Below are 18,543 nucleotides of genomic sequence, written 5' to 3'. Positions count from 1 at the left end.
AGTTGAGTACCGTTATTCGAGCTAAATGCATAAATATCACCAACGAAAAAGGTTACTTTTATTTTCTAGGATTTTTTGTTCAACACACTGTGATCACTCACATCTTCATGTGCTTATCTCTGTGCGATAGCAGGACTTTCCACCCACCATTGTGCCAATTCCAGTCACATCCGCATACAATGAATGTTTACTTCGAATTTCTTCGCATTCTGTTTGTGTCGCCTTGTATTTTATTGCATTAGTTGCAATTGTGACAAAATATCTCGCCCATGAATATGTATCTGCGGCGATGCGACACACACGTGGCACACACCACATTGTGGCATATAGGAAAACACATCTTTTATGTGCATTTAAGTGAACTTGAATGGATTTGCTGGTGAGCGCTCGAAATGAATGTGCCCCTCGACGTGGCATTGTGTGACAGGAAGTGACATTGAAATTAAACTTTTTCGTGCTCTCCACATTTTCACAAATCCCTTACCATTCCGCGCCCGTCTCCTTTTGTCCTTGTCTCTTTACTCACATTCTAAAGTCGTGTCTTAGGTGAGCGTGTGTGCGTCAATCCTCTTCAACAACACTAAACTGTGTCGTTACAACAATTGTGGTATTTATACACATTGTCCATTTCACACTTTAACTGCCGCACACACACACACATACACAAAAATACACACACATGCAACCACACATGTGATGCGCTCGAGCCATTTGACTTGGCTTTCTCCGTTGTGTGTGTGTGTTGCGCGCTTGCGATTGCTTTTGGCACAACACTCGCCCGGCTCTCGGGTCCTTAATAGTTGGCAATTTAAGCTGAACCAACGGCAATGGTTTTAGTGGTCTTTTGTCCGCAAAAGTAATGCCCAAATGACTTTTTAATTAAGCCAATTGACAGGCCAAAGCCACCGACAGAGCGAATTACATAAACGGAAACGATGCCCAGCGGTTGCGGCTCTTCAGCGGGGAGCGGAGGAGCGCATGTAAAATGTGGAAATCTTTAAAATAAAACAAAATGAATTTTTGAAGTCAAAATAGTTGGCTTTCGGCTTTACGAAAAGTGAGGAAATTAAAAAAAAATACCAAACTACTATGTTATGCTTTAAACTCTACTTTGGGAAAGTTTACTCAACGCCTATTATGAGATGTTTACTTTTCTGGGTCCTATACAGTTGAATTTGTGGCTGTGGTTGTTGTTGTTGTACCGGTAGAAAACACTGCTGAAGTAATTTGGAGAAATGCTGCCGGTTTGACAGTCCTTGGCTGGATAAAAATCCGGATCCGTTCCGTTTACGAAGACCCGATTGTCGCGGGAAAGGTTTGAAATGAATTTGCAGTTCAAAGGGACGAGTAGCTATACATACATACATATGTATATGAAATGCCAAAAAACGTTAACTTCGACGCGAAGCTTTTCATATAGCATAAAGAGTATAAAAACATCTTCTTCATCAGTTTGAATGGTAACTATATGCGACATTGCTCCGATCTGAACAAATTGTTCGGAGATTCTATCGTTGCCTTGGAAAATTTTCCGTGCCAAAGTTCGCGAAGATATGATTTTGATCAATCAGAATGGCAGGATTATATATTATATATAGCTCCGCGAAATCAGCAACTCTCGAGCAGCAAAGGACGTATTAAAAATTACAAATCGACAACTTTACGTATGTGTATTGATAGAAACAGACGAACATGACAGAGTCGACTCAGCTCGTCCCGTTGATTACTTAACGGCTGATCCAAGTAGAGGTACTTCTTTAAATAGCCTTTTTTTTGATACATCACGCGTGAGTCGCGTTAAGTTCTCATGTTATTTTTCTTCAATGTTGTTTGGCATTTCATCATGGAAATACTCACGCCTGAACAACGATTAAAGGTTCTGTAAAGAATGTGTTTCGCGCGATTCGCTCAACTTATAGTCAACATAATCGGTCTACTGAGCGTACTATTCACACCACCATCACCTATCTTGAGACTCAGCATTCATTATTGGATAATATTCGACCGAATAGATCACATCCAGCACGCAGTACATGAATGAGAGTCGATTCAGCGCCGTTCGCAGCGAGTGTGACTGACGAATGGAAAGACATGGTGGATTTTACGTCGCGATCTTAAATTGAAAGCGTACAAAGTACAGCTTTTGCAAAAGCTCTGAAGCCGCTCGTTCTTCCCAAGCGACATCGCTTTGCTCTATGGGCTCTTGAAAAGTTTTAAGAAGATTCGAAGATTTCGAGCAAAATTTTGTTCAGCGACGAGGCCCATTTCTAGCTCAAAGGGTATGCCGCGAATTTATTGCGTTTGGGACGAAGAGCTATCTAAAGAGATTCAAGAGCTGCCATTTCATCCAGAAAAAGCAACGGTTTTGTGTAGTTTGTGGCTATCATCGGTCCATATTGTTTCAAAAATGATGTCGGTGAGTAGGTTACCGTCAATGGAAACAGTTATCGCGCCATGATAACCGACTATTTGATGCTAGAAATTGAAGCTCGAGATCTCGGTGCCGAAATGTCTTTTATTTGGTTTCAACAACAAGACGCCACTTCCCACACGTCGCATCAGTGGATGGATTTATTAAGAGAACAATTCGGTGATCAGATAATTTCACGTTTTGGGCCAGTCGATTGGCAACCAGGATCGTGTGATATCACACCGTAAGACTTTTTCCTGTGAGAATATGGAAAGTTTTAAGTATATGCGGACAATATTGCAATCCAGGTGTTAGAGCAAAACTTCACTCGTGTCATTCGCCAGTTACCAGTCGAACGAGTCATAGAAAAATAGGATTGAACGGATGGACCTTTTGAGTCGTAGACGCGGCCAACATTTGAAAGAGATAATCTTCAAAAAATAAATACCAAAGTAAGTAGACAACCTCGAAATGGATCACCCATTATATATACCTTACTCTAAAAGCTTCTTTTATTACAAACTTCGAGGTGGCAAACATTATACATATGTATATCCTGTTCAGGGATTAAAAAATAAACTTACCTCGTCAAATGCCGACTACCCTCGTGCACCGCCATCTCCGACGATTTGAACTCATTCAATTCCTTGCGTATGGCAGCCTTATCCTTCGGCGTCAGTCTTGTCCATGGCTTGTCCGCACGCCGATCGTAGTCGTGCGCCTGTGTCACCTCAATGTAATCGTTGAAACGGATGATTTTCTTCTCCTTCAGCTCCTCGACGGTGGGTCGGAAACTCAATTTTCGCAGCAAATACGATTTCTTCTCCTCCTTTTGCTTCTTCTCTTCGGCGGGTGATTGTGCTGAACCAATAAGAAATAATTTGCAACAATAATTATATAAATTCACGGTAATTAACAAACAACGCAAACAACACAAATACAATGACACGGTAACGGTAGTAGTATTGTGTGAGCAAGTTTGCTTGCCATTGAAATACTCACTCTTTAAGATATTGCGCTCCACCAACTCCTCGGCAGTGGGTCGCATCGACAGTCGGCGTATGAGACGTGCGCCAATGGCCTCCTTCGACTCCTTGATCTCATTGTCGGTCACCTGGTGCAGAATGTTGCGGTTAATCAGATCCTGCTTGTCGGGCCGCAGTTGCAGCTTCAGCGACAGTGACTCCTTGCGCGCAATCTTCGCCTGCCGGTCATTGTCGTCGTCGCGATAGAGTATGCGCCCGTCGCCCTCGTCGCTGTCGCTGCTGCTCTCGCGTATCACAAACGGCCGAGTGTTCTCCTTGTTCTCGACGGTGCACGGCAGATTGATGTTGAACACCTGCTGCCTGCTGGTTAAGCGAAAGCCGCAACATTAAGCGCGAGACAGCGAGAAATGTTTTTTTTTGTTTTGGTTTGAAATAAAGAGCAAACAAAAGTGTGTAAAAGATAAGTAAAAAACGTTTTGCCATGATTTATTCGATTACTATTTAATGCTGTTTGGTTTTATACTTTATTAAGTGGGTGTGTGTGTGTGTTCTCTTTTTTCTGGCAAGTGTTGTTGTCGTGCGTGTTACAAGTGTACACTAATACATAAATAAAACACAAATACACAAATTATTTATGAGGTACCGTTAAGCATGCAGCTGTGTGCTTGGCAGTGATGTCTAAGGGTTGCCACACATACATACACACATGCAGAAACTAAGATAAACTTAAAATACGCTAGAAATACACACGAAGTAACAAATTACAGATTTCGAAGTAAAAGTTTAAAGAGAATATTTCGGAAAAATAATAAAAAATTATAAAATTTGTTTGAAAAAATAAATTTTTATTGCTAAAAATGCATATATGAGTTAGCTCTACTCTCCCAGCAATTTAAAAGCTGTAATACTTTTCATAATTTATCTGGCTGCCGTACAAAGCCACCCACAAGCCTTTTGGCAGCGAGTTCCGCGTCGACGAAGTTAAATAAAATATGAAGCCGAAACAAAAACAAAAAGGAATTAAAACTGAGTCAGCAGTGCGGAAATGAATGTGTCAGCCGCCCTGCTCTGAACCGTTCCTCCACCTGTACCACCGGTCTGAGCACAGGATGCGTGGGCTATGAGTGTGTGTGTGTCGACATGCAAATATACTGAGCGTAAAATTATTTGCGCTTTGATGACATTTAAAGTGAAATGCGGTGAAACATGCAGATAAAATGAACTGAGCGTATGCTACTGTGTGTGTGTGTGTGTAGTGCAGACACCATAAAAGTCAGTGAGCCTGCAGCCGTCATACGTGAGCACACTAATATTCTTTCAGCAATGCATATCTTCCTGGACGTGAATGTGTACGCCTTACTCTCGCATCCGCGCACGAAGGCATGAAGTCAACAGGCCCAACGCACAGTGCGTGCGACAAGTGCACTGACTTGAAATTTGTCTGCGTTCAAATTTTATGCTATTTTAAGGTTTCAGCTAAGCTTGGGAGTAGGTTGGTGGAGAGGTTTACTGTCAGGCGCTCTCTAGCAACTCTAGCTTCAGGCTTCCTGATTTTTCCAAGCCCAGGTTGCAGTCATTACGGTAACAGTAGATTTACTGCTCCGGAATGCAGCCTCCTTTAGAGAAGTGACCATCTACTCAGATAGCAGAACGGCGATACCAGCCTTGAACTCATTGACGGTGCGTTCAGGGCTGGTCTAGGAGTGGCTAACCTCGCTAGCAATAGCATCGAGTGACTTTGTGACAATACTGGTATAGGTGACAGGCCACAACACAATCACAAGAAATTGTAAAGCTGATGTGCTAGCAAGGAGAGGCTACCTAGAACCACTAACGTTAGAATGGAAGCGGGTCGGTGCTCCCGTATCTTCTTGTGTTCTACCACGAAGTAGATAGCTGGGCTTTGTAGAAGCTGGGACAGTGCTGAGCCACCGTCGGAACATGCGCTGCCGCAAAAGCCTTTTGGCCAAAGATCGATTGCAAGAGATCTAGTGATATCTTTGTCCTCAGTAAGGTTAGCCTCTCCTTAATTGTATGACTTTTAACAAGCTATTGCATCCACTTTAATCTTACCAGATGACATCTGCAGAGAGTGTATGGAAAAAAATGAGGTGAAAATAACTCAACTCAACTTCTTTTCTATGGCTCCGCAAAGGACAACATATAGCGATCTACGTGCGATCTTAGATCAGCCATCTACCTTAACCCAACCTAAGGATTCTGCACACATAGAACGCAAACTGAAAACCACTATGCAATAGCATGAGCTGAGGAATGACTTTCAGTACCAGAATTCAGTTCTATTAAGCATATAAGGAAAGAAAAATTAACGCCTATATTTTTCAAAAATATATATTTACTTGTATAATGCACGATGTTTTCTGTAGGCAGTGTACTCATATAGTATGCAATGCCGCGCCGCAGTCACCTGTGCATGTGTCTGCCTCGATATCAGAGTTATTCACTCCACACTCATGGCAAGTGCTTGTGTTTGTGAGCGTATACGTGTATTCAGTAATATTGCATATATTTATGAGGGGGAAGGAGGGGTCTTCAGTTAACAGGCATTAAGTTTGGTGTGCTTAATGATCATTGCGCGGCGGAGATAAAACGAAGTGAACACCGAGGCTGCTTCCTGCCGCAGCACGGCCCCAACGCCTGCACTAACATCATTTACAATATTTTGTACATATGCACGAACATATGATATGTACATACACCGTTACATATACTCAACGCGCTATAAATTTAACATTGATATTGCATATTTAATTGGTTCGCGATTGAAAATTGTTGTCAGTAAAAAAGTGTCTGCGATTCGCAATTTAATAAAGTGCTGCCAACAACAAAAATAGTTGAATTTTAAATAAATTGAGTATTTTTGAAGTTAAAATTCATATTTCTTCGTAAAGTGAGTGATTATTTTATGGCAATGAACTGTAACAAAGCATTTTAAGTGAGGTTAGTTGGACAGCTAGTGATGAGGGCATGGACCATAGACTTCAAAATAGTCTAACGGCGTTAAATCGCACGACCGAGGCGGCCAGTTGACTGGGCCATATCGTGAGACAACACGTTCACCAAACTGGGTTTTCAATAAATCGAATGTGACACTCGCTGTGCGGCTTGTGGCGCCGTACTAATGGAACCACATATTGTCCAAGTCCATATTATCCAATTCGGGCCAAAAATAATCGGTTATCATTGAGCAGTAGCGATTGCCATTCACAGTAACGTGCCGGTCTTAATCATCGCGGAAGAAGTACGGCCCAATGACGCCGCCGGACCATAAGCCGCACCAAACCGTAATTTCTTCGGGATGCAATGGGGACTCATGAAGTACGTGTGGATTGCTGCCTGACGAATAATGCATTTTTTGCTTTTTGACGAAGTCATTCAGCCAGAAATGAGCCTGATGGCTGAAGATGATTTTTCCATGAAAATCCAGATAATTTTCGAGTGTTTGCTCAGCTTAATTCACGAACATACGCCGATTCTGTTGGTCAAGGGGCTTCAGTTCTTGAGTCAATGTGATCTTGCAAGGAGGAAGGTCAATATTTTTTAGAAAAATTCGGCACAACGACGTCACAGAGATGCTCAACGCTTGAGAACGACGTGTGAAAGACTGATTTGGGTCTTGCTCAATTGATGCGCTAGCGGCAGCAATACCATCGATAGTACGGGCACTTCTTTGTCTCACTGGCACGAAAACATTTCGTATTGTGTCTGTGGATTCAAATTTTTCCACGAGACTGTCAATTGTTGATCTGACTGGACTTTTATGACGACCATAAATTGGATGTAACGCTCTTAAAGTTGAGGTCACTGACTCCGAATTTCGCCTGTAATTTTAATAATTTCGACTCGTTGTTGGATCGTATATCTTTTCATAATGAAATGGCAAACCTTATTGAAGAGAAATGTCAAAAGAGCGGAAATAATGTGATCTCGTTTGCGGTCCCCATCGATCTACTTTTGTAGCGTTCTTTTGAAAACACCCTCTATAAGCAATATGTTGCTCAGAGCTCTTGAGCCATGAATGCCTACCTAGAGGACATCAGACAAAAAATTAAATGACTGTCAGCGACTAAATAAAATTAAGCATTTTTGTTGCTTATTTTGATATTAGTTTCAGTTTGAAAAATGTTCTGAATGCTTGAAACAAAAAACGAAAATAAATCTAAAGCAAATGCAGAAAAGTTTATCTACAAAGTAAATGAGCTGCCAGTATCCATATTAATAACACGCGCGTAGGAGAATGTGCGAGCGTTCAATGCTCCGGATGCGTACAACTTTTCCATTAAAAATTGAATGATCTGCAGTAAATCACAGGGCGCCCCACCACATCCGAAGCCCGTATCACATACGAGCACGTCAAAGCAGCCACAACAGCAACAATGCGTTTCGAAATTTATGGATGCTTCAATTCAATTCCGCACAACTTTTATGATTTGCGATTTATATAATGAACATACATACATATATTCAGCAGCACATACGCACACCCCCGCGACAGCGAAATTAAAAATAAAATTCACAGCAGTCATAAAAGGAATATTTTAAGAAAGTACTCCGAAAGCGCGAAACTTGGAATGCGCCAAGCGGAACCAAAGTTATGCCGAGCACAAAGGCACACGAGCGTTTCCACGCTTTTCCTATTTGATTTCTTTGGAAAAACGTTGGAAAAATGAGTACTTTAGCCATTTCCAGCGCGTGGCACATAGACAAAGCCTCCGAAAAGGGCGCGCGAGGTTAACGAGAGCAGCGCCGCGCAACAGGATATTTATTAACGTGGCACACGGTGCGGCAAGTCGGCGCGGCCATACGGAAAAGGTGCACAAAATACACACACATACACGCAAACAAACGGATTTTGAATGTATGTGTGTGCGTGTGCGTGTGAATGCGCGTCATAAGTCACTGTTGCATTCGCGGTGAATTTGAATGGCCCCACCGTCGTGTGTGTGTGTGTGTGTGAGTGCGGGTGCGCAATTGGGTGTCGTGCAAACTTGTTTACTGAATTTACAGCACACAACACACTTTGGGGCACGGTGGTTATGCAACATAAACAATTTAAGAGCACTTAACACGCCGAATGGCGTCGACGGCGGAAGCGAGTGAGTAAAAGACGCGCGTCGTATTTTCACACGCATATATCCATTATAACAGTATACATACAATACAATACATATATACATATGTATGTATGCATGTATGTAGATATATGCACATCGGCAAACTTGTAAATATAGGCTTACTTAAGTTCTGCCTGAGTGCAGGCAAGCGAACTTTTGCTGAGTATTTATGGTTGTACTCTATATGTGTGTGTGTGAATGTGGTTTCAATATTTGACACGAGAAATAATTACTGCTTGTGGAAGTAACTTAAAAATTAGAAAGCTAAATGCACGTCAAACTTATTATAATCTAATACATAGCACTCACACGCACACATTCATTACTGTATATGATCTTAAGTAAATAGAAGCCGTTAAATTAATAAAAAAAAGGAAAAGCATTAATGGTTGTACCGAAGCTATAATACCCTTCACAAATGAAAACATTTTCTTACAAGAACTTGATTTCGGTTCTTCAATTTGTATAGCAGCTATATGCTATAGTGGTCCGATATCGGACATTCCAAAAAAATTGGTTGTTTGTTGAGGAACAAAGGATGTGTGCAAAATCGCAGATCGATATCCCAAAAACTGAGGTACATACATATATACAGACAGATAGATGGACATGACTAAACCGACTTGTGTGATCCAAGAAGAGGTAATTTTTTGAATAATCTTTCTTTGACAGATCACGCGTGAGTCGTGGCAAGCTGTCATGTTATTTTTGATCAGTATTGTCTGGTATTTCATCATGAAAAGACTTTCGCCTGAAACAACTTTACAAATCGTTCAACTTTATTACGAAAATTCACGTTCTATAAAGAAAGTGTTTCCCGCGTTTCGCTCAACTTATGGTAAACATAAATGGCCGATTGAGCTTACTATTCGCAACACATCGCCCATTTTGAGATCCAGTATTCATTATTGCATAATGCTCGACCGAATAGACAACGTCGAGCACACAGTGAAGAAAATGTAGCAGCCGTAGCTGGGAATGTACACGAAGACCGTGGAGAGTCGATTTGGTGCCGTTTGCAGCAACTCGGTCTAACGTATGGAACGACTTGCCGCATTTTACGTCGAGATCTTAAATTGAAAGCGTACAAAATACAGCTTGTGCAGGAACTGAAGCTGGTCGAACTTCTCAAGTGACATTGTTTTGCTCTATGGAATCTTGAAAAATTGCAACGTTTTGAAGCCAAATTTTGTTCAGCGATGAGGGCGATGAGGGCAAGAAAAAGCAACGGTTTAGTGAGGTTTGTGTATCGGTGAACATATCGGTCCATATTTCTTCAAAATGTAAGCCAGTGAGAACGTGGCATTATCGCGCCATGATAATCGACTATTTGATGCCTGAAATTGAAGCTGGTGATCTCGGCCATATTTGGTTTCAACGAGACAGTGCCACTTCCCACGCATGGCTTCAATCAATGGATTTATTGAGAGAACACTTCGGTGAGCAGATAATTTCACGTTTTGGGCCGGTCGATTGGCCCCCAAGCTCCTGTGATGTCACACCGTTAGACGTTTTTCCTGTGTGTACATGTAAAATCTAAAGTATATGCGGACAATCCCGCTTCGATTCAGGTCTTGGAGCAAAACATCACGTGTGTCATTCGCGAGTCGAAATGCTCGAACGAGTCTTCGAAAGGTGGACTCAACGGATGGACCATCTGAAACGTAGCCGCGACCAACTTTTGAAAGAGATAATCTTCAAAGAATAAATGCCAAAGAATCTTCTTTCGAATGATAATAAATATTTACCATAAAATTTGAAGTTGCTGTGTTTTTTCCTTAAAAAAGTAGTGAACTTCGAAATGGATCACACTTTATATGGCCAAAATTTACAATCAACATTTTTGTCTGGGAGACTTGTTTGTGTTCTTTGAGGCAAAATATTGCGCACGTGTTCTTTATTTCGACTCTATATGAAAAATTTTGGATTTTTGAATTTTCAAAATTTAAACTTTTGAAAAAAGAGTGTTTAAAATGTTCAATTAGAATGAATTAAAATAAGGGCAACTTGTCATTATGCAATATTGATTGCACTCCAATCATCAGCAAAGACTTCAGATTGACTTTATACAAATACTGAGTAAATAACGGCCTTCCCTGCTGACATTGATCTCATATGCGCACACACATCAACTTTTTCACCTTTTCAGTAAATGATATGAAACTCTGCTTTCCCTTCTTTGTGCCCTCTGTGCGCCTCCGTTGCAATTCAAACTATGCAAAATGCAAAATTTTCCAGAAGAAATCTACACAAAGCGAACTGGACCAACTTATTTTGTGTGCCACGCACGTCTGCACATTTGAATATGCAACTTATTTGTACACAAATACTCCGCTCAAACGCTCGTGCAAAACGCTCCCGACGCTTCTCTCTGCCAAACTTTGCAAGAGTGCACAATAAATGTCTGCATCAAGTTAGTATTTATGCGATTTTGTGAAATGTAGCAAATAATTTGGAATTCAATATGAAAATTGCCGCTTACGCTTTTGTTGTTGCAATACAAGCAAAACTAGTCCGGCAACGTGCCAATAAAGTCAAATGAAAATTCACAATATTTTTGTACAGAATGAATACCCTTCCTTTGCATACTACAACAGCACACACACACACACACACGTAAATGTGATGCTAGTCATATTTTGCTTAGCAGACGTACCCACAAATAAATAAAATATTTTTCTTTGGATAAAAAAAGAAACAAAAACAAAATATAGAATGGCGAAAAATGACTTAGGAAGCTCTCGCTTGGTTGCGCTTGAAATGAAAAATTGTTGAATTGAATAAAGATGAAGTTTTTTTTCCGGAATTTCTTTGAAATCAACAATGCTGGCATGAGTATACCGTTAGAGTAGAATTTAAGCATACGAGCTTCTTAGTATGTGTACAACTATGATCTTCGTAAAATAAGCAAAAAAAAAAAAGCAAGTTCCATGGGAAAGCAAAACACACACAATCACGGGCAAAATAAATATTATGTCACAGTGCCTTTTACAGTTATATGGCAGCATGAAGTATAATTTCTGCGAAACTATTTATATTACAAAAGCTGACAGTAGGTGTTTAAAACAATTCTTTGGAATGGGTAAGAAGAAGAGTTGCCAAGTCGACACAATAAGGAACAGAAGCAGTTTACTGGTTGAATTTCGTGAAAGTGACAGCCTTTGGCAGATTATAGTAAGCCAGTGCGCACCATATATAGACGGGCCTAACCAAATTTCGTGTGCGAAATAACACCGAATGTTGAAAAAGGCTTACGGTGATTAAGTTTGATCAAAAACAGAAGCCTAAGAGTGGTACAAAGCCTTCAAAGACGGCCGAGAGATCGTTGAAGACATGCCTCGTTTTGTACGACCTTCGAACTCTTTAACTGATGAAAATATTAAAACAGCGAGGGATATGGTGCTTGAAACTCGCCAGGCAAGTGTCAGAGAGATGACGAATTTTCAAACTATTTTGGTGGATATTTTGGGTATGAAACGCGTTCTTGCTCGACTCGTCCCGATAAAGCTAAAGTTTTTGAAAAAAAGTACATTTGTGAACGAATTTAAAGCAAACAACGCAATGAATGCCATCGATCAGCCGCCGTATTCGTCAGATCGGTCTCCGTGTAACATTTTTCCAGTTCCACAAACTGAAATTGCCGCTGCATGGAACCCATTTTCAGTCAATCAAAGAGTTAGAACAAAATTCGTTGAAGGAGCTGCAAACCATACCAAAAAGTACTTATGAAAAGTGTTTCGAGAACTGGAAAAATCGTTGGCATAAGTGTATAGCATCTGATGGGGATTACTTTAAAGGCGACAAAATCAATATTGATGAATAATTAAATATTTTGCGATTTATTTACAATTTCCGGACGCTTTTTTGTTACAATATATGCCAACTTTTAAAATATTTTTCTTCAAAATATATAATACATATGTACATATATAGCATTTCCTGTTAAACACGTAGTTTGCTTTTCTCTCTTCTCGAATGCCAAAAGTTGACAGTGACGAAGGTTGCCGCGAAGATTTGTTCAAACATTATGATTAAGTGGACACATATTGAAAGCAAAGAAATCAAATAAGTTTGGCAGTACGGAAATAGCAAAAACAAGATACAAAAAAATTAAAAAGCAATAATTTAAAGTACACAAGTATCACAGGTTTTAACAGATACAGGGTATGCCAAGAAGAACGACGAGATGTTAAAATGAAATAAAGCACTCAAATTTGTTCCAAATGGGTTCGGTTTTTATTATTTTATGCCAATTATGATTTGAACCAAATATCGACCATCAGAGCACCGTTTGCGTATCTCTACTGACTTTACGCCAATATTCGATGACCCGGTGCTGGATTTCGGCTGGAGTTTCGACTAAAGTACGCTGATTGTTGTCTTCGTGCTCCTCGTTGATTTAAGGCACGACTAGAGAAAATAATCAATTGTCTGATATTGGCGGCTATTTAAGTGGGAAGCGACACATCGTCTTGTTGGAAATAGAGATCGTCTGCTCCGATTTCCTAAAATCCCGGGAAAAAGATCGGCCAACATCGTGTTATAACGCTTCGAAAGAAATAAGGACCGATGATGTCGCCATACCACAATCTGTAAGTTTTTGAGTATGCAATTGCTTTTCCGAGATTTTACTCATTCCAATAGCGGCAATTCTGTTTCTTGACGAAGCCATTAAGCCTGAAATAGGTCTCATCTGAGAAGATGATTTTCGGACTTTCAGATTTTTCGTGAATTTCTTGAACGATTTTCAAACGTTGTACCAAGATGATGGAATGTCAAACCTGATTGAGCACAATGACTGATGATTTTTCACTGAACATTTGCGCTTACTTGTAGCGAAGGATACAAGATACGGTTTCTCTTACGTGGTAGCAGCAACTTCGGAGATTTTCGATTACCCCGAGAGGAGCGAACACTTCTACTAAAAACGTTTTTTATAAATTATTCGAAAAATTCACGCAAATTCGATTTGTTTCGGGTATATATTACTTATAATAATATTTCGAACAAATGAAAGTAAAGTTCGCTTCAAGCTTCACACACTGAAAATTAATGAATATTGCAATCACTTCGTCATGCACAGTTATTATGGCAAATAAGGTTTACAAAAACAACAACGCTAACAATGAAATATAGTCAAGAGCATGCTTTAATACACTTATGTGCACATTCTCTGCACGAGCATTGGTGTTAGTGTGTTAGTAAAGGAAAAGGAAATGCCGCAGGCGTGCACAAACACATACACGAGCACATCAAACCGTTATGCATCATAAATTACATCGATGGAATATAAATTGTTTAGTTGCATGTTTGGATGTTTGGAAATTGGCAAAGTATGATGGACTCATGGACTCGTCAGAGTGGGGAAAGGAGGCTGCCGAGGTGGTGGTAGAGTGGTCAGCACACAAATAAATAACTAAATAAATAAATAATAATAACAACGCAAAATCGAAACATCGGCTGCAGTTAGCTTTGTTATTCTTCAAATATTCATGAAATTAATTTGAAAAGCATGGTTATTCGGTTATTCGGTTATTGGTGTTGTGTTGTTTATTTGGTAGGCGTGTGGGTGTACAGCGACAGCGTTACAGAGAGCGAGAGTGAGAAAGTAAATACACACAAGAAACCATTCAAATTGATAACATAATCTAAATTATTACCATATTCTAATCCGTGGTCGTAGTATTGGCCTAATTCGGGGGTAGAACGAATGTGAAAAACAAATGCGTTGGATTTTGTTTGCCGATTTTTTCGATATTCGTTTTTTGTTTTTGTGTTTTTTTTTTGTTGATTTGTTGGTTGATTTTTGAGCAATTTCATTTTGCATTTGTTTTTATTTTTTATTAGATTTTTTGAGGCGTTTGGTTGGCGAGTGAAAATAAGTAGGAAAAAGAAAGAAAAGAAGAAAGTATAGTATATAAAATTATACAAGTTTTTTGTTTAATTGCAGGAAAGGTTTCGCATGTTGGGCATTGCGTTTTTTTGGTTAGTAAAAATGTGTACAAAGTTCAATCTTTTTTTTGTTTACTAAAATGATTATAAAATCTGTGACACAGAGGAAATTCGCATAAATTAACCGTAATATATATGCAAGGAGAGGAAGGATCGATATTAGAATATATTAAAAAGGAAGTGGACAAAAACTCTGTAAATTGGAACCACTACGTTGCGTAAGGAGTTTTGTATTTTTTTTTTTGGTGAACCGAGTTAAAATTGGAAAGTAAATTTGAATTAATTAATTTTACAAAAATTATGATGCTTTCACAATTTTGGTTTAAATTTCAACACAATAATTTTTATTTACTTAAAAAATTATTTTTAAAACTAAATTTACACGGATTTCCAATACTGAAAATGGCGTCCGTAATAAGCAATTATAATTTTGATGCGATCGGTATGAGACTATCTGGTCTCGCTGAGCCTATAGAAATTTAAAATATATCAAGACCCGATTGAAAATCACATGCATAAGTTAGCTTGAGATTCTATTTCTATGAAAACAACAAAAACTCTAACTTCGGTTGCACCGAATCTTAATACCCTTCTTATCAACAACTTGGATCGGTCAGTTTGTATGGCAGCTATATGCTATAGTGATCCGATTTGAACAAATTCTTCGGAGACTGCATTATTGGCTTAGGCAATAATCCATGCCAAATTTCGTGAAGATATCTCGTCAAATGAAAAAGCTTTCCATACAAGCACTTTATTCGGATTGTTCAGTTTGTACGGCAGCTATAAGCTATAGTGGACCGATATCGGCGATTTCAACAAAGGATTAGTTTCATAGGGAGAAAAGCTCGTGTGCAAAATTTCAGACCGACATCTCAAAAACTGAACTAATTCGCATATATGTATACAGGAAGACGACAATTTATAGGGTCTTATACGCTTCCTTTTGGGTATTACAAACATCGCGGCAAACTTTATATACAAATTGAAAAATCTGACGCAAAAATTACTAGTTTTATTCATAGTCGGTCGATCTTAAGCCAAAATTGTAAAAACACTTCAGCTTTTCAGGGCATAACCTCAATTCAGTATATATATGAAAAGAAAAAACAGTTTTCATTACAAAAACTCATAAAATTTACACGATTTTTTATAAATTTAAAATTTTTTGCCTTCTAGTCTTGCATTATGCCTTGAATTGCACCTTTTTTGCTTAACACCTACCCACATATGTACATAAATTAAGGCTACCCGCTCCCGAAAATGTCCCCAAATACTCACTTGAGCGAATAACTGTTTGTTGCGTCTTGACGCACCACCAGCGGGCGCTGACTGGCCGATGTTGCTGGACCGCCGCCGCCGCCGCCACCACCTTGCTGCACATTGCCATTGGCATTGCTGTGGTCCTGTGTGGGCGTGGCCGGCGATGAGGTGGACGTTTGGCCGGGCTTCTTCTTCAGCGCCGACTTGAGAGGAACTGCATTTGGTTTTGGCTCTTTGGCTGGAATTTCCTCAACGCGCTGTGTATCGACATGATTGGGATGTAATGATTGTTGTTGCTGCCGCAACTGGAACATATACTCCTCATCCGAGTCTAGCTGGTCGTCGTCAGGCTCTTGATCTGTGCGAATAAACGGATTGAAAGTGGAATAACAAATGCGAGAAAATGCAACAAATCAATAAAAAAAAAGAATGTTTGTGTATAGACGAGTGCGCGCTGCGATAACAGTACAAGCGTCGATGATGACTTGGTTTTGCTGGGAAGACGACAATGTTTCCACATTACACGGTATTTATGAGCGCATTGCCGTTGTAATAGCAATACTGCGCGGGCATTATTAAGCAACAACCTATTTATGAGCAGTAAAAGTGTCGTGTAAAATATTATTTGGAAATACAACAAATGTTTAAAGTAAAAACTCTGGCAAAGCCTACATCCGGCTTAATAAAAATTATACAACACAAAATATCACGCTCTTAAATGCGAACAGGCTCTTAATGCTACTCCGTTGGAATGAGCGCTAGGCGAAGCTGTTGAGGTAGAGTCCTCCATGAGACGACACTCGAAGCCGTCATCAACACTTCAGTGGTAAAAGGTTTACGCGCGCATTCAGTTAATATAGTATTGCGCAATAAAAGCCGCCTTAACAAGGCTCGCAAAAGAGTCACGACAGGATAATGAAACAATGCCATGAAGAGGCATTAACGGCGCGTGGCCAAATAGGTGAGTGGTGTGTAAACAAGTGTAGTTAGCATACAAACATATAACGGAAACATAAAGCGTGTTCAGCAGGAGATACAAGCACTACGAGACATTAAATGAGGTGTAAAAATGAGTTTCACAGGCATATTTAAGTAATTATAGAAAAAATGATAGAATCCTTGAATCTTATTCCTAAATAATAATTAGAAAATCTTAAATAATACATTTATATAAAAGCACTGCTGTCAATTGATGGATTTGATTTAATTTGCCAAATATACATTGTGACAAAAAAGCACACGGCAAATGTAAATAAAACGGAAAATATTGAATAATTTCCACCGTACTTATGCCAACGATATTTCCAGTCTTCGAAGCACTTTCCATAAAAACTTTTCGGCATGGCCTTGAGCTCCTTCAGCGAATTTTTGTGCTATCTCTTTGATCGACTGAAGACGGGTACCGCGGAGCGACAATTTCAATTAGAGGAACAAGAAAAAATCACACGGAACCAAATTTAGAGCATACGGCGGTTGGTCGATGGTATTCATTGCGTCTTTGACTTTAAATTCGGTCATAATCATGGCTCGACGCGGTGGTGTATTATCATCGTTTAAATTCCATGAATTGTTCTTCCACAATTCCGCCCGTTTTCGACTAATGTTCTCATGTAAACGCCTCAATACGGCCAATTAGAACACCTATTGACCTCCGAAACAAATTCATGATGCACCAAACCGTGAATATCGCGAAAACAATAAGAATCACCTTGATTTTTTAGCGGCTTTGGCGTGTTTTTTTTTTGGTTTCGGCTCGTCTTTTTCCCTCCATTCCGATGATTGTTGTCTTCTTTACATATAAAACTCATAAACCCATGTCTCATCGGCAGTTATAATGCTCTCCATGAATGTGGGCTCGAAATTTACACGTTTAAGCATGTACAAAGAGACCTGTAAACGGTAGTCTTTTTGAAAAAAAAAAAAAATCAGTGGAATTTAATTACAATTTCCGGGTAATTTTTTGTCACGATGTATGTTTCTGATTTAAATATTTAATAGTATTTAGCACAACAACCCTCTTCTCCGCTGCTTACTTAAAATCGCACAATCCATCTTAAGCGCGAATGACTTGCCTCGTCACGAATCGTTGCCTGCATGAAATATATTGTAAATAGCCGTACCGTTATTCAAACGAGCAAAAGCAGCGAGATTTATTGCAACCGCTTTATCGAAATTATCGCTGCGCCTCGCCTTCGTCACTAACATCAGTCAATAAACAACGAATGCCTGCGGCAGCATGCACTTGCACACAGACACACATTTGCCTATGTGTTTGAGCTGTACATTTGTTTAGCAATTTATAACCGTTATGCCTACCGTCATAATCATAATCCTGATAACCTTGATCATTCATCGCACCCGGCCCATGAGCGCGCCCAGCTATCAATGTTGGACTCGGTGTGGAGAACATGGGCGGCGGTGGGATTGGACCAATCTCGGACACTGGTATCGGTGGTTCTGGCAACTCGGAGAGCATAACACCGCCAGCCCCCACATTGCCGCTGCCGCCGCCACCGCCGCCTTGGGCGTTCGTCATTTTTCCATCGGCCGTGTACGGTGGCGGTGTGCTGCCGGGCGGTCCGCCGATTACATTGTTCACTGCAGCGCCGCCATCGGGATCTGAAAGCGAACAAAATGGAAAAAGAACAGATGATAATAAGCGCAGGGAAATGAGTGAGAGAGAGCAATACAAATATACTAGTATAATTTACAGTTATGTAATCATGTGAATTCGCTTAAGGATAACACACATTTAGCTATAAATAATATGAATTATAGTAAAGTACAAGTTATAGCT

The 18,543-nt window shown here is 39.9% G+C and overlaps 1 protein-coding gene across 13 annotated transcripts in view; it reads right to left on the bottom strand.

The window, feature by feature from the left end:
* LOC120778132 (phosphatase and actin regulator 2) overlaps positions 1–18,543 on the bottom strand; it is a 220,740-nt gene that overhangs the window by 3,524 nt on the left and 198,673 nt on the right. For 10 of the 13 annotated variants that reach the window (XM_040109846.1, XM_040109845.1, XM_040109843.1 and 7 more), the window contains 5 exons: positions 18,063–18,365; positions 15,765–16,104; positions 14,192–14,221; positions 3,413–3,759; positions 2,995–3,271 (listed from right to left, as the gene is read on the bottom strand). In XM_040109846.1, the coding sequence (XP_039965780.1) occupies positions 2,995–3,271; positions 3,413–3,759; positions 14,192–14,221; positions 15,765–16,104; positions 18,063–18,365 (1,297 nt within the window). The remainder of the gene's footprint in view (positions 1–2,994; positions 3,272–3,412; positions 3,760–14,191; positions 14,222–15,764; positions 16,105–18,062; positions 18,366–18,543) is intronic. The other 3 variants (XM_040109851.1, XM_040109852.1, XM_040109853.1) reach the window with 3 other exon arrangements.

The sequence above is a fragment of the Bactrocera tryoni genome, chromosome 5, assembly GCF_016617805.1.
Source record: "Bactrocera tryoni isolate S06 chromosome 5, CSIRO_BtryS06_freeze2, whole genome shotgun sequence".
In the NCBI taxonomy this organism is placed as follows: Eukaryota; Metazoa; Arthropoda; class Insecta; order Diptera; family Tephritidae; genus Bactrocera; species Bactrocera tryoni.
The sequence above is the reverse complement of the archived record's forward strand: the minus strand, read 5'-3'. Positions and strand labels throughout refer to the sequence as shown.